At 42.6% G+C, this 21,016-nt stretch overlaps 1 protein-coding gene across 1 annotated transcript; it reads left to right on the top strand.

The window, feature by feature from the left end:
* The first annotated feature begins 4,718 nt into the window (after positions 1-4,718).
* On the top strand, positions 4,719-20,671 carry slc6a15 (solute carrier family 6 member 15). The gene is made up of 11 exons (XM_033968758.2): positions 4,719-5,147; positions 7,693-7,850; positions 8,780-8,906; positions 9,471-9,652; positions 14,648-14,758; positions 15,505-15,746; positions 16,637-16,835; positions 17,590-17,782; positions 19,055-19,214; positions 19,710-19,872; positions 20,255-20,671. The coding sequence occupies exons 1-11, from the start codon at positions 4,844-4,846 to the stop codon at positions 20,654-20,656; spliced, it is 2,241 nt and encodes a 746-aa protein (XP_033824649.1). The 5' UTR covers positions 4,719-4,843; the 3' UTR covers positions 20,657-20,671.
* Positions 20,672-21,016: the final 345 nt, after the last annotated feature.

Genomic DNA, 21,016 nt, shown 5'->3' with positions numbered 1-21,016 from the left:
CTCCTGATATCTGAGTGGTTATCCTGTGTCCTCCCTTTCACCAAGTTGTGGGTTTGACTGCTGGTGCCTCTGAGTGGAGTGTGCTCGTTCTCCCTGTGTGACTGTGGCAGAGTGGTTATTCTTCAGTGAGGAGGTTGTGGGCCAGATCATTTTTCTCTAGCAAAGTAAAAGTAAAGGTGTCTGTATTTTTTTCTTCCTTTTAACCATGTGCAGACTGTTCTGACTCTAATCCACTCCCAAGAGCCGGGAGCCTCTCTATTGTCTGTTCCACATGTCGCTTCACGCGGGCGATGACGCACAGACAACTCCGACCTTGAACTAAAACCATAAACTCAACTTTTCCCCAAAAGAAACTTTACTTTTTTTTTTTCAAAACCTCTCAACCTCACAAACCAGAATTAATATTTACACTTCCTCTTATAATATCTTCAACAAACCCGCTTAAAGCCCTATATAAACATCAGCACATTGCTCAGCCTCTCTCCGTGTTGCAGTGGAGTAGTGGACCGTACCAAGTCTAAAACATGGGTGTGCTCGCTCCAAAGCACGATTTTAACCCAGAAACACGCATAAACGCACAAAATATTTACAATTCACTTCAATACCGCACGAGCTACAACGTTCACGAGTCCACCCTTTGTGTAAAAACGTGACTTATCGCGAGAACAGTGTGTTGGTTTTGCTTGTCCCTCCCCTCGCCTCCTCTCCGTGCTTTAGACTCCGCACTCTCCTCTCTCGCATCACTCGCCTCTGTCTCACCGGTGTCTGACCACATCCAAGACCGACCCGCCCGTGACAATGCCTGCTCCCTGCATGTGCTCCCACAATTTCATCCCCTGATCCTCGCCATTTGGACACCACGCTCCTTTTACGCACAGGTGAGGATTTAAATACGTTTCCCCCCCGTATGAACATGTTCCAAATGGATGTGCGCGTGTTTGAATGGGGCCGATGCGGACAGAGTGGCGGTAGATGATGAAACCTTACGCGGGGATGACACGCACGAGGCGAGGGCGCGTGGGGGTTATCATAAAATGTGAGGTGTGATTAAACATGTTTCAATTATGATGCATGGACGTTTGTGTTTCGACCAATTTTACAAAGCAAGATTGTTTTAATTTTTTTTTTTTATCCCAGTAGATTAAACCTCAAGCATTTCAAATTATTCACGCCCATTCGTTTGAGAGCGAAGTATCCACTCCCTTTTCTGACGTTTACCGGCCTTTTACCGGCTTTTGATCGCTGTGTTCACTGCAGTGTTCTGGATTTATCGCCAAGTCGATTCAACTGATTATGAAACGACTCTGGCCTCTCCTCTTCTCTCCAGCAAACCAACCATAAAACCAGCTAATGTGACCAAGCGTAGGGACCGTTTTATCCGCTAACCCGGTGCGCAAAGGCGTCTCCAGAACCGGCGCTCGGGTCGTGGAGTCTGCTCGGTTTGAGTGGCTCGGGTGATGCTGCGATGATGGTGCGCTTTCCTCCCTGGCGCACTCCCTCTGCGCGCTCTGACCACGCGGCGCGCCTGGCTCACCGTTTTCGTCGTTAAACTAGTCGCCTCCAGTAACGCGAAGTGAAGTGCGCGCGTTCTAATCAAAATGGACACGTCTGCTCGAGTAGTACGCGCTGTTTCGCTCGGAGGAGGTGAAGTCAGGTGATCCAAAAAATGATACAAAAGATACCCGCGCGCTCTACAAAGAAATGCACGTCCTTTATCGGCGGATGTGGTTAATTTTGTGGTTTGAAAACGCGCAACGAAGCGTCAAAATGTGAATTCTGTCCATCTTGAATATTTTGATATTTTAAATAAATCGACTGTTCATGGTAAAGGGTCACATTTTTACATCAAGGAACCACTCACCCATTCACACACACGTTCATACACCAGTGCGCACAGACACTGGGAGAGAGGTTAAGTGTCTTGCCCAAGGACACAGCGACAACATTTATCAGTGGGAGCTGGGATCTTACCTCCAACCTGTGGGTCAGTGGATGTGACCGCTCTGACAGTGATGTTTATTTCGACAGCGGGATTCGAACCGGCAACCTTCAGATGTGTGGACAAACGCTTCTGTTAAAATACCAAACAAAAATGAACTAGACAAATGAAAATAACGCTGACATTTATAGGATTAGGTTTGGTTCTGTTTTTCACCCACGCCGGCGTCTAGACTGGAGCTCTGTGTGTTTTTAAAGGTTACATCAGGACACAGGATGAAAATAAATAATGCATTTTTCAAAATTATAACAAAATAATAGCATGTAAAGTATATACAATTATTGAGTGAAGGGTGGGTGTTAGTGGCAGAGTGGTTGTCCTGTCTCCTCCCTTTAGCGAGGAGGTTACGGGTTAGACTCATGATCTCTGAATGAAGTGTGCATGATGTCCCTGTGTGACTGTGGCAGAGTGGTTGTCCTGTCTCCTACCTCTCACCAGGAGGTTGCGGGTTAGACTCCTAATGTCTGAGTGGAGGGTGCATGTCCTTGTCGTGACCTCATTTGTAGAGCTGTCAGACGAAGGCTGTGTTTCCAAGAACAAATTCACTTTCTCCGTGAAACGAAAAAAAATATAAAGAGCCCATAAGGTTTAAAACAGATGAGAGCAGATAAAGTAAATATTGTTCAAATGCAGATTTCTGTTGTGATACAGTGAGTTTTAGTTCTAGTTCAATACCAATAAATATCAGATTCAGATTTCCAACTAAACTAGGAAGAGATCAAAGTCAGGATTGAACCCGGTTTAAACCAGGACTAAAGCCAGACTAAACCTGGAATAAAGCTGGACTAAAACAGTACTAAAACAGGACTACACCAGAATTAAACCAGGACTAAATCAGGACTAAACTAGGAATAAAGCAGGACTAAAGCAGTCCTGTTTACTGGGACAGTGTTGTTTACAGTGTGCACTCTGAACAGAATTCTTCGACTCCTCTTTAAACTCAGGTGGAAAGGAGCACATTGCCTCCTCGGGACCTGTGCCGTTTGTTGTGGAATCTGATCTGTTTTAAATATTTGAGGGATTTCCCTTCAGTGTTTGGGTTCCTATGCAAATCCTCCATCTTGAATAATTCAGTAGACACATGAGACTCAGGACACAGCTCCTCAGGCTGTGTTCACCGTGTGCTCTAGAATAGGCCTATGGTTCACTAAAGAAACTCTGGTTGGACTAAACACATGTGCTGCCCATCCACTGGTTGATTAAAAAGGGGGCGTGGCAAAAGCACTCAAAACTATAATGTATCTGTGTGTATCTGACTCAAACTGCACTCACAAGACTACACCTGCAGGGGGAGCTCATGCAAAAATGACTATTTGTGCAGAAAAAAAGTACTAGGAAACACATTTATGCATTTATATAAAGACTTTAAACTTGTGAATCATGTGTTTGATCTGATTTATATATATATATATATATATATATATATATATATATAAAAATTTCATATCTTAAGCTCCCTCCCTCAGTGCATACATTAGTAAACACTGCCAAAAACAGTTTTTAGATTCAACAAAAAACACTAAAAGGATTTAAACAGCACACCTTTAAGAGCCTGTGATCAATCCAAGTGTCTTGTTTCCAGGGTCCTGTTTAGGAGTTTCATTCAGCAAAAGAGTGACTAAATGAAAAACAGTTGGTTAAGGTTAGCTTAACCAACCCCACCAACCAACTTGTTAAACAGCACAAATCAGCTCACCTGTTGTAATTCAGCTAAGTCAGTTCTTTATGGTCAGATTGTGTTAAAACAAAACTAAGATTAAAATCTAACAGAGCCTCAGACAGAGCAGTGCCTCCAGTACATTACATGTACATGTTCTCTTGTATTGTGTGTGTTGTGTGAGTGCTGCTCTGAGCTCCAGCATTGGGTCAGGTGATGTCATGTGATGGGATCACGCTTTTATCACTAAATACTTTCCTTACACTGTGTTGTATATGAGGTCATCCAGTTAAAACACTCCACAGAGTTCAGTAAATGAGAAATATTGCATTTTTTGTTCAAAAAATGTAAATATAACTAGTTTATATGTCGTGTCTGGTATCTGATGATGCGATAACTTCACATGGAGGACAGGGGTCGGTGTAACTCAAAGGGCTTTTGGGGAGTCACAGTTTAGGAAAGAAATATCCAAAATGTAATTCATAGTTATCAAGTTCTTTGTAATGGAAAAATTCAGCTTTTTGATACAGTTATGAGAACATCCTTTGATCTTAGATACTACAACTACCAACTTATTATGAGTGCAACTTTTAGCCAAAAAACGGACTAAAAGAAAAGCTTCTCTCTTTTTTTTCATTTTGTTTTTGTTTATTCCTCTAAAAATATGTCCTTATTGTTAGCGGGCTTGCATCTCCAGCTTGTTTCCATGGAAATGTTGTCCCTTTGGCTATAATCCACTGTATGGCATAAAACATATCCATCTCCATGGAGAATGTTCCGAAGTATGGTTTTAACTTTCTGTTTCTATAGAATCATGCAGGTGAATTTTTACCTCCAGAATGCTACATACTGTAGCTTTAATTGAGCACACATATCCACAAAAAAATGTAACTTTTTTTTAGTCAGCCATTTTGAATTTTTTAAGCGATAATTAACAGAGAAGATGTGAAACTTTGCATCTTTGACCATAGACGTATTTAAACCGATATTTGTTTCCTCTGTGTCACAGGTTTTGAGGTGAAAATGAGCAAATAAGCCACACCCTCCTCTCTTCTCTTTCAACAAACTCATCTAAAAACATTTAAAAAGACTGAGCCCACCTCTGCATTGCCTCTGCACTATCTGCATCACTTCCTGCTTCCTGTGCCCCTCCCACCTCACCTTATTTGGACTCGAGCTCCTGCCCAATGCCCAAAAGCAGCAAGTCGGTGAAGAGAGGCGACTTGGACGATGACGCCACAGAGTCTGCCCGTGACCTGCTCTCCAACGAAGACGGCACCGACGAACCCTTTAAGAAGGCCGCACTCATTGTCAACGGTGACGGACCAGGGGGCAGGGCCAAGGATGTAGAGGAGGCGGGATCAGACGAGGAGGAGGAGGAGCGTCCAGCCTGGAACAGTAAACTACAGTATATCTTGGCGCAGGTGGGATTCTCCGTGGGGCTCGGGAATGTTTGGAGGTTTCCGTATCTCTGCCAGAAGAATGGAGGAGGTAAGAGACCGATTTATAATGTTTGAAATTTAAAAGTCTGTACCTCGTTTTTACTGTTTTAAAAATGTGAAAAACAGGACTAGTTCAATTTGCAGTAGTCCAAAGTTCTGGTCAAGGTTCTGAGTCCCTAATTATCCACAACAATGAGTTTATAAGCACTTTTCATAGTGGAGTTTGGGCATCACAACACAGCCAAACACATCTAGCATGCTAACAGTGCACTTCCTCGTTTGCAGATAATAAAACACAGACAGTATACAGCAGACTCCTTTTGACCACTGCATATGCAATATATCTGTACTGCTATACTCCCTTTAAACATAAAAGTGCCCACTAACCCAAAGGTCAAGAGTTCAATCCCAGTTTTGACCAGTTCATGCTGTTTTTATGTCCTAGGGCAAGACACTTTGCCCAGTTATGAATGTGCTGTATGTGTGAGTGATTGCTGAAGTAAAGAGCGCTGATGGCATACACTGGTAGCCTCTTTTCAGGTGGTCTGTCCCAGGGCGGCAGTGGCTACAGAAGTGTCTTACCATCAGTGAATAATATTGACTACAGAGGCTTGTCCTCTTCATGTTAGAACCATTTTATGTGTAACTCCCTCATTAAATCCACATTCGGCGCTATGTTTTACTTTCTTCTTTACTTTATGTCCACGATCTGTTAAAGATTCAAGAGATGCTTAACAGTAGGTTTACAATCATTTCACTCTGCCCCTTCCTCTCTCTCTTCTCCCGCTTTCTCTCCTCTGCCCCTCTCTCTCTCCTATATGTTCTGTGTTCTTCACATTGTTTAGACACTCTCCAGCCTCTCACTGATCACTCTGTGTTCTCTTACCTTCCTTCCATCCTCCTCCTTTGATCTTCTCATTCTCTCTTTTCTCTCCTTCTCTTCTCCTCTCTCTTCTGTATTGTGTATTTCCTGATATTGTTTTTGCTCTTTTAATCTCTGTGTGTTCTCTCTCCTTTCTCTCTCTTTTTCCTTCTTTCTCTCTCTCTCTCTCTCTGTGTCCTCTGCCCCACTCTCCTTCTTCTTTCGCCCCTTTCTCTCCTGTATTGCGTGTGTCCCTGATATTGTTTAACTCCCTCAGTACCTCACTGTGTTCTCTCTCCCTCTCTCCTCTCTTCTTTCCTTCTTTCTTCTCCCTCTCTCCTCCCCTCCCTCCTTGATGTGTGTACATGTGTGTCCCTCGTACTGTCTCGCTGTGTTTTGTATAATTAGATTAACCCTGAGCAGCCTCTGTGTGTGAGAGTGTTTTTATGTACAAGTGAGGACATATTCAGGCCTGTGTGCACGGGTCTTTACCACATCATGGGGACAAAACTCAGGTCCATAAATCATCCCTGAAGGATTTGGAAAAAATATCTAAAAGTGATTTTTTTTTTTGACAAACATTGTGATTCAGATTAGGTCCAGTCCTGGTGTAGTCTAGTCCAGCTCTCACAGATGAATGCTGTTGCCGTGTCCTTGGGCAAGACACTTAAAGATGGAACCAATCACACTAAACATCAAAACGTCGTGTATTAAAACAGCTTACCCTGTAGTTTAGATCTGCCAAAACATGTTCTAAAATGTCCCTGTGTATCAGATGCCCTTCCTGTGTGTCAGATGTCCTCTCTGTGTCTCCATGGGGTTTAATTCTGCATAAAAACCGCTAACCCTGTTGTTTAGATCTGTGCAAACATGTTTTCTTGTGTTAGTTTGTCAGTTCAGATTTCAGTCTTTTTGTTGATACTTCATAAGAATCGTAAGTAGACTTTTTTCCTGGATCATTCAGCCCTGGGTCCATTTATGTCACATTTCATTATTCAGAGATTTGGAGATACACAGATTGATTATCAGCCAAAACAAGAACACAAGAGGTCCAGACGAGTCAGACATGGACTTCTCCTGCGTGTTTTTACATTATCTATGTTATGATGTGTATATGATGAACAAAAGTAATCAATACCTTAGTTTCATACTCTTTACTCCAATGAAACAAAATAAGACTGAAGAAGTGATGTTTTGTGCTGTTTGATTTTGGGGGGTGTAGAAAGTGAAATCAGCTGTAAACAAAGAACTTTACTATAGAGATCCAGAGTCAATATTACAGTAAAGGGGCGTGTGCAGAGCATTGTCTGAAATGAGTCTTATGTAAATTTGCTCCTTAAAGTGCAGTTTGGAATTACACTTTACCACAAAAGGGCCTGTATTACTCTATTCTCTGATCTGTTATAATGTTGTTTCATACAACATATAGTTGAAACCAGAAGTTTACAAAGACACATATGCTTTTTCCTCACTGTCTAACATGAAATCAGACTAAACAGTTCTTTTTTTTTTTATCTTAATCAGGATTAACAAAATCATTTCTATTTGCTAAATGCTATAATAATGAGAGCAGGATTTCTCATTATTCTGGTCCTCCTGTCTGTGGTCGTATTGTTGTGGCTCGTGTTTGTATATCTGTGTACCTGGTCCCATATCTGGTCCCGTACCTGGTCCTCCTGTCTGTGGTCGTATTGTTTTGGCTCATTGGTTTATATTTCTCTGTGTACTTTAGGAGCGTACCTGGTCCCATACTTGATCCTGCTTATCCTCATCGGGATCCCTCTCTTCTTCCTGGAGCTCGCTGTGGGACAGAGGATTCGCCGCGGCAGCATCGGCGTTTGGAATTACATCAGCCCCAGACTCGGAGGCATCGGGTTCGCGAGCTGTGTGGTGAGTACACAGATAAAGTACTACTACTGTTACTACTACTACTACTACAGCTGTGTGTTGAGTACACAGATACAGTACTACTTCTGTTACTACTACTACAGCTGTGTGTTGAGTACACAGATACAGTACTACTACTGTTACTACTACTACAGCTGTGTGTTGAGTACACAGATACAGTACTACTACTGTTACTACTACCACAGCTGTGTGCTGAGTACACAGAGAATGTACCACTACAACTACAGCTGTGTGGTGATTACACAGATAATGTACTGTTACTACTAGAGCTGTGTGGTGAGTACACAGATAATGTACTATTACTACTAGAGCTGTGTGGTGAGTACACAGATAAAGTACTACTACTACTACTACTACAGCTGTGTCTATAACCACCACTGCTACTATTACTGTAAATACTATTACAAATACTACTACTCTGAAGCTAACTAGGCCAGGCCTGGTTAGTACTTGGAGGGGAGACTGCTGAGAATACCAGGTGCCACAGTGGAACAGCAGTGTCTCTAGTGCAAACTGTTGTTGTGTCCAACGCACTTCATACACATTGCTAAGTATGAATGTAGTCTGTTGGCGTTAGTCCTAGTCTGTCCCAGGGCAGCTGTGGTTACAGTAGTGTCTTACCACCACCAAGTGTGAAGGGAATGAAAAATGCACAGTGCAATTCTTTGACCAGACTTGTTCTGACCATTCCTCACTCAAAGTTCACCTGTCTCTGTACAGGTGTATATAATGTCCACCTGTCTCTCTCTATATCGGTGAAACCTTCCCTGCCTGTATTTTGACAGGTGTGTTATCCTCACCTGTCTCGCTCTTCTCAGGTGTGTTAAACTCACCTGTCGTCTCCTCAGGTGTGTTAAACTCACCTGTGGTCTCCTCAGGTGTGTTAAACTCACCTGTCGTCTCCTCCTCAGGTGTGCTTCTTCGTGGCGCTGTACTACAACGTGATCATTGGCTGGAGCCTGTTTTATTTCTCTCAGTCATTCCAGCAGCCTCTGCCCTGGCACGAGTGTCCTCTGATCAAGAACAAGACCTCCACATGTGAGTTTATCACACAGAACATTGAACAGAATCTACATCTTTGAGTGTTAAACAAATCTTTACGTAATATATGAAAGCTATGACCTAATGATTATAAAGTGTAAAGTAATGCTTTCACTTCGATGAAGACTGGGGTTCAATACTTGAAAAGAAAACAATCCAGTACTGACTCTTGGCCTCAGAGAATCTGCAGTTCCAGGTACCAGTCCGTGTTAGCATCAGGCTAAAGCATGAAAAAGAAGCACAGTGTCCTCAGAGCCTCTGCAGCCTGTGTTCAAGATGCTCTGAGCATTAATGTTAGCATTAGCCCCACGCTGCAAACAGCTGCAGCTCTACTCATCCTACTTTAGAAAAATACTGTGTGGTATCAGATTGGTGAATTGTTTTGAGTACTTGATGATACCAACAGCTGCAAATGTGCGATACTTGCAGTGATTTCAGAACAACTCAATCTTTTACCAATGTATAGACCTATTTAAGCTAATTAAGAAGTACAGTCCCCCCCTCTCCCCTCTTCTCTTTCTCTCCCTCTCTCCCTCACTTTCCTTCTCTTCCTCTCCTCAGATGTGGTCCCTGAGTGCGATAAGAGTTCTGCCACCACATATTACTGGTACCGCGTGGCTCTGAACATCTCCGACAACATCTCTGAGAGTGGAGGACTCAACTGGAAAATGACCCTGTGTCTGCTGGCTGCATGGACCATGGTGTGCCTGGCCATGATCAAGGGCATCCAGTCCTCTGGGAAGGTACTGGAATAACACAACATTATACTGTCAATAAAACACACAGTCCTCGGGGAAGGTACTAAAAATATACTACTGAAATGTACATACGACACAGTCCTCTGGGAAGGTATTAGAATCACATGAATGCACCTATAATAACATTTATAGACCATACAATCCTCAGTGAAGGTACTAACGATCTACAATACTATAACGTACAGTCCTCAGGGAAAGTACTAAAAAGTTATAAATACTGTAAAGGCTACACCATAGAATATCCAGTCCTCCAGAAAGGTACTAAATAAACTACTGTACTGTACCTTAACCTTTACGTTAATAAAAACTTCTATAGAACATCCAGTCCTCCGGAAATGTACAAACTATAAACAAGTGTATTGACTATACCATCTAAAGAACACTGTGTACTTGGGAAAGGTACTAGCTTTTTCCAGCTTGCATTATTAAACCCTCTATTGAACAGTGAGCTGGAAGAGGCGATGGCGATAATCTGAAAATGTTATGTCCTTTGGCAAGATGATTCACCCACATTGTATGAAAGCTGTGTGTGAGTGTTGGTGGCAGTAGGACGAGTGAATGATCTCAATAGAAATGAGATTTGTTCTTCCCTGTTCCTTCCTGACCCAGTTCTTGGAAGTAGGTTTCCCTCGGTACAGTTTATGGGGTCAGATTTTATATATGATCAATGAAAAAGTGGATTTAAGTGGATTTGGAGTAAGCCGAGATCAGAAGAAGGATCAGCCAGAATCAAAGCATTTCCCAGGATTTAAACAGAGGCCATTTTGCGGAATTATCTTCATTTGGATGTCGACCTCTGACCTCTGCAGATAAACTGTTAAACTCTCTTTTGTACAGTTACGGAGGAAATAAAGAGGAAGTGCATGAGGATTACCTGAGAAGAGCCAGCGCTAACCTTTAGCCGCTATACTAATCCGCTCAGGTGCTTGTCACGCTACTGTCAGCGCTGATGCTAAGCTAACATCACATGAGTTTCATATCAGAGGCTTAAACAGTGTCCTGTCCGGTGTAATATGACCAGAAGTGTGGACTCTGTGGACTATAACTGGACGTAGACTGGGAACTTTATAAAATGGGTAAAAATAATTAATATTTTTAAGGTAGGGTCTTCATGGTTCAGGTTTCCGTGGGGATATATTGCTGTATTGACTGGAATGTTTCTCAGTATGGCATTAAACTGGCCAATGTGCGGGTCAGATCTGTGGAGAGGCCACCCCACTTACAGTAAGAATACAAGTTTTTCAAGGTATATTTTTAAGCAGTAAAACACCAGTAATCTATTCATTTCAGTTCAAGATTGATATGTTTAATGCCCTACTGTGGAACTTTCCAGACAAAGCAATAAAGTATCCATGGAGACAAGCAGATGGCAGACAATCCCCTCCCTCTTACCAGAAAAGTTAAGCAGTCTAACTTTAAACTCTCTCTTCCAGAAACATTTCGAAAACACTTAAAGGTCCATGTGATTAGTTAAAATGGCCTCCCTTAATTTAGACCCCTCTGTTTCCTTCATGAGGGCAAAAATGTGCGTTCAGATATGATTAAAAAAAAAGTCCCAGTCACAGGACAGAAATGAACCTTTCCTATCTTTAGAATGATCTTGAGCTGCATCAGAACAAGTATAAGACACAGACTACTATACACCCATGGACCACTATGGAACCAACTGGACACTGAGGGATCACACAGATATAAGGACACATGGGAATAGAGAAGAAACTACTACCATTTAATGCTGAAAATCACATTCTACCAGACCTTTGTCATTCAGGAGCAGAGACAGGAGCAGAGACAGGAGCAGAGACAGGAGCAGAGACAGGAGCAGAGACAGGAGCAGAGACAGGAGCAGAGACAGGAGCAGAGACAGGAGCAGAGACAGGAGCAGACAACAGGAGCAGAGACAGAAGCAGTGACAGAAGCAGTGACAGGAGCAAACAACAGGAGCAGAGACATGGAGCAGAGACAGGAGCAGTGACAGGAGCAGACGACAGGAGCAGACGACAGGAGCAGAGACAGGAGCAGATGGCAGGAGCAAACAACAGGAGTAGAGACATGGAGCAGAGACATGGAGCAGAGACAGGAGCAGACGACAGGAGCAGTGACAGAAGCAGTGACAGGAGCAGACGACAGGAGCTGACGACAGGAGCAGTGACAGAAGCAGTGACAGGAGGACAGACCAGGCCAGAGCTGGACACAGAGATAAGAGGGACAAAGGGAGGATTAAACTGTGAGGACCAAATGTAATAGAACAGGACCAGGTCTAGACCAGGACTTAACTGGGATCAATCCAGGAGAAATGTGAATGCTCCCTTAATTTAGATGGGTTTTTTTTTAAAGCTGCATTATGTAACTTTTAGCTTTTTACCGTAGCCTCCATCAGGGCTACACAATTTAGGAAAACTGAAACTGAAATAGATTAGCGATATATATGTTTAAAAAGTAGGATCATGTTCATGTTTGTAGAGTCTAAACTACAGGGTCGGCAGCTCTTACACAGAATAAGACCCATGCAGCCACAGGGAGGGCATCTGACACACTGGGAGGGCATCTGACACACTGGGAGGGCATCTGACACACACGGACATTTCAGAACATGAGGTTTAGTAGCTCTTACACAGAATAAGACCCCATGGAGACACACGGAGGGCATCTGACACACAGAGGTTTTAAAGCTCAAATATACGGTACCTTGAAGAACATGGATTCCCACTGTGAGCGGCATCGCCTCTCCACAGATCTGACCTGTAACCTGTCAGTGTCACAGCTTGTTTCCAAGGAGATAACTAAATTTAATGCTATACTATGGAACATTTCAGGTAAAGCAATAACATATCCATGAAGACAAGCAGGTGATGGAACCTTCACTAGAAATGTTACATAGAAATCAGGGAGCTTACTCAAACATGAGACTGAAGATCCAAGTATAATTTTTATAGGAGAATACAACATTAAAGTCTCTCCCTAATTTTTACTGTCTTTAAAATGTGAAAAAAAAATCTTTCATTTTAAACAGTGGTCCAAAGTTACTACTCACTTACCTTATGCAATCAGAGCATCCTAATGATTCGCCATGATGAGTTTATAAGCACTTCACAACCCTCAGAGACCAGAGTGGAGTTTTGCCATCACAGTAAAGCTAACAACAACTAGCAAGCTAACTTGCACTTCCTGCTTTATATGTTTACACTCTTTATAATTAGATGCAGGCAGCACACAGCAGACTTATTTTGTAGATTTGCTTGTACAATATCTGTACTCAGTTTTACTCAAATACAAGGGGAAAAATGAGGTACAGCACCTTTAACTAAAAAAGCATATTTAACATTGTAAAAACCCTTTAACTCTATATGTAATACACTGGACACATTACCCAGAATCCCTTTGGTTTTTTGTAGTTTTTTCCCCCCCTCTGCTTCGGCTGGGGCCTCTCTGGCTTTGAAATCACCACAAAAGAATCCTAATGCCCCTCTTAGACCTCCTCTTTGAGTCTGGACTAAACCCGGTCTAGACCTGGACTCGTGGGTGGGCGGTCCGGACTCGTCTCCACGGCAACTCCCGCCCATTTCAGCTTGGCTCCGATTGTGAAAAGTGTGGCACTAAGAAAAGGCAGACGACAGACACAGAGGAGAATAAAGGCTAACCACTCTGCCACAGTAACATAGGGAGAACATGCAAACTCCACAGAGAGATCAGCCATCTGACCCAGAGGAGAAAGAAGTGCTCCACTTTGTTGCTTAAGTAAAAGTACAGATACTGGAGTACTTAAATACTCAAGTAAAAGTAAAAGTATCACAAGAAAAAATCTACTCAAGTAAAAAAAAACATTAAACATGTATTTAAAGAGTAAAAAGTAAAAGTATTTCACGCAGGTGTTCTCTAATAAACTCTAATAAAGCTTCAAATGTAGCGATTTTGATTTGAAGATTGTTGCTGAATTTTGTTCAACAGAACAAAATTAGTTGTATATTTTTAGATACCTAAAATGTATACCTAAGTACAGTACTTTACTACTTTTACTTGGTTATGTTCCACCATTGTCAAACCCACAGGCTCCATTTTGAGATGACTCTGTGCTTTCTCTTTAATCCAGGTTAAATTGATCTCTAATCTGGGTTTAAGCGAGTCAGACTTGAGTCACGTCTGTCTCTCCTGTTCTGTCATTATGTGCAGAGGTGTAGGTTTAACAGTAAAATGCTGTTTTCACGACACACACAGGTTAAACAAAAACAAAGATGTGGATCAGATGAATGGTTAGTCCTGAGACACTGCCACTATGGTTCAGTTTGATCTGCATGTGATTTAAAGTTAGTGCTGATATGCCAACACAAAATAATCATGGTTTCTTTTCTCAAATTGAAAAATCAAAGTAATGGTAATGCTTGAACTCTTCATTAATAACAGACCTCCACGTTTTAACGAGAAAGCTCTTTCATCAGGGCGTGGTGAAGCCACATTTCATAATATTTTTTTAGATTTTCTTGTTTGTAAACAAGGCTGTATCTCTGATCATACCGATCATATCGGCTAGTTTGGGTTTTAAAGATATTTTTTTCACTTTGAACATAATTTTCTGTGAAATTATGTGTTCAAATATATCAAACTCCCACTTTACTATTTGTACAAGCTGCTTTTGGTCTTCATAGAGGACTTCATTTAACAAAAAATCATAATATATAATATTGCCCGAGCACTGAACCCTGAGGATTTCCACGACTTTTAACATTTTGTTTACATATTTTTACATGAATATGGCTATAAATGTATTTTTTTTTATTACAAAATAAATAATCGTTTGACTAGTTGATTACTAAAATAATAGTGAGTTGCAGCCCTACTGTTTTTGGAGTAAATTTTCTTCAGTGAGAGAGACATTGGGAATATGCAAACTACACGCAGACACACACACACAAAGACCCCTGAGTAGAACCTGGGACCCTCTTGTTGTGAGGAGAGAGCACTAACCTCCTGTGTTTGTTTCAGGTGATGTACTTCAGCTCTCTGTTCCCGTACCTGGTCCTCATCTGTTTCCTGGTCCGATCTCTGCTCCTCAAAGGATCTGTGGACGGGATCAAGCACATGTTTACTCCACAGGTACTAAACCGGGACTAAACTAGGCCTAAACCGTGACTAAACCGTGACTAAACCGTGACTAAACCTGGACTAAACCGTGACTAAACCTGGACTAAACTGGGACTAAACCGGGACTAAACCGGGACTAAACCGGGACTAAACCGGGATTAAACCGGGACTAAACCGGGACTAAACCTGGACTAAACCGGGACTAAACCGGGACTAAACCGGGACTAAACCTGGATTAAACCTGGATTAAACCGGGACTAAACCTGGACTAAACCGGGACTAAACCGGGACTAAACCGGGACTAAACCGGGACTAAACCGGGATTAAACCGGGACTAAACCGGGACTAAACCGGGACTAAACCTGGACTAAACCTGGACTAAATGGGGACTAAACCGGGACTAAACCGGGACTAAACCTGGACTAAACCGAGACTAAACCGGGACTAAACCGGGACTAAACTGGGACTAAACCGGGACTAAACCAGGACTAAACAAGGACTAAACCAGGACTAAACCAAGACTAAACCGGGACTAAACCGGGGCTAAACCGGAACTAAACCAAGACTAAACCGGAACTAAACCGGGACTAAACCGGAACTAAACCAGGACTAAACCGGGACTAAACCTGGACTAAACTGGGACTAAACCGGGACTAAACCAGGAATAAAGCAGGACTAGACCAGGACTGAACTAAGACTGAACCAGGACTAAACCAGGACTAAACCCAGTCTAAACACTGACCCTCTTGTATTTTCAGATCGACATCATGGCGGACCCTAAGGTGTGGAGGGAGGCAGCGACTCAGGTCTTCTTCGCTCTGGGATTGGGGTTTGGAGGCGTCATCGCGTTTTCTAGTTACAACAAACGAGACAATAACTGCCACTTTGACGCCGTGCTGGTCTCCTTCATAAACTTCTTCACTTCAGTTCTGGCCACGCTGGTCGTCTTCGCCGTGCTCGGGTTTAAGGCCAACATCATGAACGATAAATGCATCGCCACGTGAGTAAAAAAAACATCTACACAAAGATCGGCAACATTTCTACACAGTAATATGAATGATGTGTAACATAGTCACTCACTCCTTAAAGGTCCTATATTACACAAGACTGACTCTTGTGAGCTTTAAGCCATGTTATAAACTTGTTACTTCCTCTAAAACAGACCTGGAGTTGTGTTTTGTTTCATTCACACATGTTTGAGTAACACTTTATTCTTAGTCTGTAACATCTCCAAAGCTCAAAATGCTCTGTTACACCTTGTGATGTCGTGAAGTGGTAGTTTTCAAGTTAACAGCTCCTTTTACCTTTATTTCAGTAGTGATTGGCAATTCCAGGGCTGAAATCATCCAAATGATTCTAGTGAAGGTGTGTGGAGTTTAAAACACAGTGGAGCACTTCCTGTATTACCTCATGACATCACAAGGGGGAACAGAGTGTTTTCTGTTTATGACAATAACTCAACCTAAATGTGCAAGGTTTGTGTGTTAAATGTGTGAATCAAGCAAAACACAACTCCATGTCTGTTTGTGATGAGGAAACAACATTATAACAGAGAAGAACCTCAAATATTAAAACATGGAAGACTGCCAATACTGATATTAGCATCTGTATATTATGTCTGGATATAAAATGTCATATATTAAAGAGGGGTATTACACAGAATGCACTTTTTGTATATTTTTCCATGTTATAATGTTGTTGCCTCATTAAAAACACGCCTGAAGAGGTTTTAGATAATCCATGCATGTTTGAGTAATCTAGTGATCTTTCTTTTAGATTTACAAAAGTTGAAAACTTCACACTCTGAAGATCCACTGATTCATATGTGACCTATCAATTTGATCCTATAGTTAGTTAATATTGTCCATGTTGTTGCTGTTGTGGTTGCAGAAACACAAACCGTGTGGTGTCCCTCCTGGGCTCCCGTATCGAGGCCAGTCTGATTCCTCACCACATAAACCTGTCGGCTCCAGAGAGCATCACTGCAGACGACTATCACCAGATCATCTCTGTTATAAGAGCTGTGCAAGAGGAGGACTTCAACAAACTGGGGCTGGAAATGTGCAGCATCGAGAAGGAACTCAACCAGGTACAACTAATATACACACAAATATAAACACTCACAAATATATACACACAATATAAACACACACATATAGACACACAAACACATTCAGCATTGGAACTCAACCAGGTAGCACTAAATATATACACGCAATACATTAATATACAAACACAAACAAAGACTTTAAAGGAAAGGGGTTAAAAATGGTTGTATTTCATCCCCACTGAGGGGATGAGCCTTGAACCTGAACAGGCTCACTCAGTCACACTGCCCTCTGGTGGTCAGTAGGGATAAAATAGAGCCATGGTTACATTTGGAACTTTCATTTTAGTTCAACTTGGACATCAGATAATGCACAAATAGAAAAAACTTATATTAAAGTAAAAACATGGCCACTGGAAGTGGGTGTCAGATACCAAACATTACCATGGAGATAATCCTTTTAGATGTATTTTCTTGATACTTTGCAGCTGGCCATTCCCTGTGGCTGTGATGCTAAGAGTAGGCACTGCTCTTTCAGAGGCTTTGTTATAATCTGAGTTTTATTTTAACACAATCTGACCATAAAGAACTGACTTAGCTGAACTATAACAGATGAGCTGATTTGTGCTGTTAAACAAATCCCTCTCAAATAATATTACAGTCACAAGCTAGCTAGCATTATCCAACAGTTTTTCAGTGAGTCACTCTCACCTTTTTGTTGAAAATCAAACTCCTAAACAGGACAGTTGGTCCTGGGCCTGGAGGTCTAACCCTCTCTCTCTCCGTCTCTCCTCAGACTGTTCAGGGCACAGGTCTGGCCTTCATTGCCTTCACAGAGGCCATGACGCACTTCCCGGCTTCTCCATTCTGGTCTGTCATGTTTTTTCTGATGCTGGTGAACCTGGGGCTCGGGAGCATGTTCGGAACTATCGAGGGAATTCTCACTCCGCTCATCGACACCTTCAAAGTCCGCAAGGAGCTGCTCACAGGTACTGTACCGAGACTGAAGCAGGACTGAACCAGGGCTCAACCAGGGCTGAACCAAGACTGAGCCGGGACTGAACCGGGACTGAACCAGGACTGAACCAGGTCTAAACTGGGATTGAACCGGGACTGAACTGGGACTGAAGTAGGATTGATCCAGGTTTGGACCAGGTTAAACCAGGTTAAATTAGGTTAAACCAGGACTACACCAGGGCTGGAAGAACAGGTACAGGCGTAAACAAGAGACTTAGTAAAGGTCGGACTGGGACAAAACATTGGACTAGTGTTATATGTATTTACGTGGATCTTTTTTTTTTACAGTGCAGACACAAATACAACTACTGAAAATGTAATTATAATTCTCAGATAAACTGTAGAAATGGTTGCATATGTTTATTTCACATTTATCCTACATTGAAACTGCCCAACACTCTTAAAATGGACTAGAATACATCAAGTATTTGTTTTTTTTAAAAGGACCCCAGACTCACGTGCACAGTTGGATGTGCACACGTCTGACCTCAGCGAGCCTAGAAATGCCCCTGTATAAAAACCCACTCACCCTCTTTTGTGTCTCTCACTCTACACTGGTCTTGTGTCTGTATCCCTCCCTTCCTCTCTCAACCTCTCCTCTATTAGACATGTTATTATATATTTTTCTGCTCTCGATCTCTCTCTTTCTCCCTCTCTCTCTCTTATATTGGTTGTTATCATAGACTGTATATATAAGTGGACATAGCTAACCTACTAGCCGCCGCGTTCCAAATAGGAAGTGATCATGGCTGCGCTCTGACTCAATGCGCTACACTTTCGCTATACATTTGCTAAACAAAAACTGTTATTTTTATTTCACTATTATCTGCCTAACTCAAGATATGAATATTAGTAACAATAGATAATATACAAATCCACTGCTCGCAATAGCATTAGCAACAAGTTTGATTGACAGCGTTGCTAAGCAAAAGGAGCGTTACCTTCAACTGCTTCGCTCCAGATTGGCTTTTTGGTTGCTATGATTCTCGCAGTTGAAATTCCAAATATGGCTTCCTATAACTGCTCTAGCCTCGATGAGCTTCATTTGAGTGGAGCCGAACGCTGTCGTGATGTCACACTCCCTTAGTCCACTTCTTTATACAGTCTATGGTTGATTCTTCTCTCTTTTCTCTTGTCTTTACAGTGAGTTGCTGTCTCTATGTGACTTTTCTTTGTGCAGAGATCTGTCCATCTCTCTCCCTCTGTTATATGTGTTGCTATATATTTCTTCTCCCTCTTTACAGTGGGTTGCTGTGTCCTGGCGTTCTCCATCGGGCTCCTCTTCGTGCAGAGATCAGGGAACTACTTTGTTGCCATGTTTGACGATTACTCTGCCACTCTGCCTCTGCTCATCGTGGTGATCTTGGAGAACGTGGCTGTGGCCTGGGTCTACGGCGTCGACAAGTGAGAACAGCATCCTCTACTGTTCCTAGTCATTTTCTTTTGGCAATTTTAGGTTAAACTGGGTAAATTTGCAGCTTTCTGGTCAAAAACATTTAAATCTAAGTGTGTGCTGCCTCCAGTGGCCTCTGCAATTTTAAGTACTATGTGACAACACACAGGACTGCCTTGATTACAACCAGGTGTTTCTGACTGAAAACACTTGGCTGCAGGGGAGAAGTTTGAAGTGTGGATACCTGTTAGACCAATCACACTGTTCCTTTGAGGACCTGCAGCTCTAATATTTTGTGTGTTTTTTTTGTGTTTGAGGACCTGTAGATCTAATATTTTGTGTATTTTTTGTGTTTACGTTCTTTGAGGACCTACAGCTGTAATATTTGGTGTGTTTTTTGTGTTAACATTTTTTGAGGACCTGCAGCTCTAATATTTTGTGTGTTTATGTGTTTACATTCTTTGAGGACCTGTCAATCTAATATTTTGTGTCTTTTTTGTGTTTAGGTTCTTTGAGGACCTCCGGGACATGCTGGGATTCTCTCCGTACAGATTTTACTTTTACATGTGGAAGTTCGTCACTCCGATCCTGCTCCTGGTTCTGCTCGGGTCCAGCTTCATCCAACTGGTCATGACTCCTCCCAGCTACAGCGCCTGGAGCCAGGAGCAGGTGAGACAGGGGCGGACAGGGGAGATGAAGGGGCGACAGTTGAGACAAGAGCAGAGACGAGAGAGGCAGGAGCGACAGGTGAGACAGGAGAAGAGACGAGAGAGGCAGGAGCGACAGGTGAGACAAGAGCAGAGACGAGAGAGACAGGAGCAACAGGTGAGACAGGAGAAGAGACGAGAGAGGCAGGATCGACAGGTGAGACAAGAGCAGAGACGAGAGAGGCAGGATCGACAGGTGAGACAGGAGAAGAGATGAGAGAGGCAGGAGCAAGAGGTATTCGAGGGCCTTGACCCCACTTAAAAGTCTTAGACTCGCGTTGTAGGACTGAAACAACAAAGTTTTTTTTGACAAATTATTAATATTGTTCTCCATCTGTCTGCAGGCGGTGGAGCAGAAGTTGGGTTTTCCTGTGTGGGGCATTGTGGTGTGCATCTCTCTGGTCATCATGGCGATCCTTCCCGTTCCCGTGGTTTTCTGCCTCCGCTTCTGTAACATCATTGAAGACGGTCCGAGCGGTTTGTCATCCGTGTCGTACAAAAAAGGCCGGATAATCGCGGAGACGCCACAGACCGACGACGCGGACGACGCAAGCCTCATCCACGGAAAAAGTCCTAGTCAGGAGCCCTCCCCGATGCCCGGAATCTACCGCAAACATGCCACTAACAATGCTAACAATGCTAACGCAACAGCAGTTCCCCCAGAGGTCGACATGGCTCCCAACGGGCGCTACGGCATCGGCTACCTGATGGCAGAGGTGCGCGACATGCCCGAGTCAGACTTGTAAACGCAAATACAAAAGTTCAAAACAGTCAAATTGTGTACAAATTTCTGCGTTTGTAAAGTGTCTGTAGATACAATGCTTCGTCAACGTGGAACTTAGGGCGTTTTTTTAAGTTTAAACTGAAAAAAATGTAAGAAATAAAATGTTGAAATGTCTTTAAAACCCAAAATCACCTCTACACCTCGCTGCTAGCTTGAGTTAGCAATAAAAAGTTAGCATCAGAAAATGGACCAGTGGACTGTGACACATAGTCATTTTCTTTTAGTCCATCAAACTGGCACCAAACATGTTCTGATTTATCTTTTACCAGTTTAAAATAGAAGATATACAGGCAATGAAGGTGAAGTGCTTGGCCCAAAGGCA

Source organism: Periophthalmus magnuspinnatus, chromosome 6, assembly GCF_009829125.3.
Source record: "Periophthalmus magnuspinnatus isolate fPerMag1 chromosome 6, fPerMag1.2.pri, whole genome shotgun sequence".
Classification (NCBI taxonomy): Eukaryota; Metazoa; Chordata; class Actinopteri; order Gobiiformes; family Gobiidae; genus Periophthalmus; species Periophthalmus magnuspinnatus.
The sequence above is the reverse complement of the archived record's forward strand: the minus strand, read 5'-3'. Positions and strand labels throughout refer to the sequence as shown.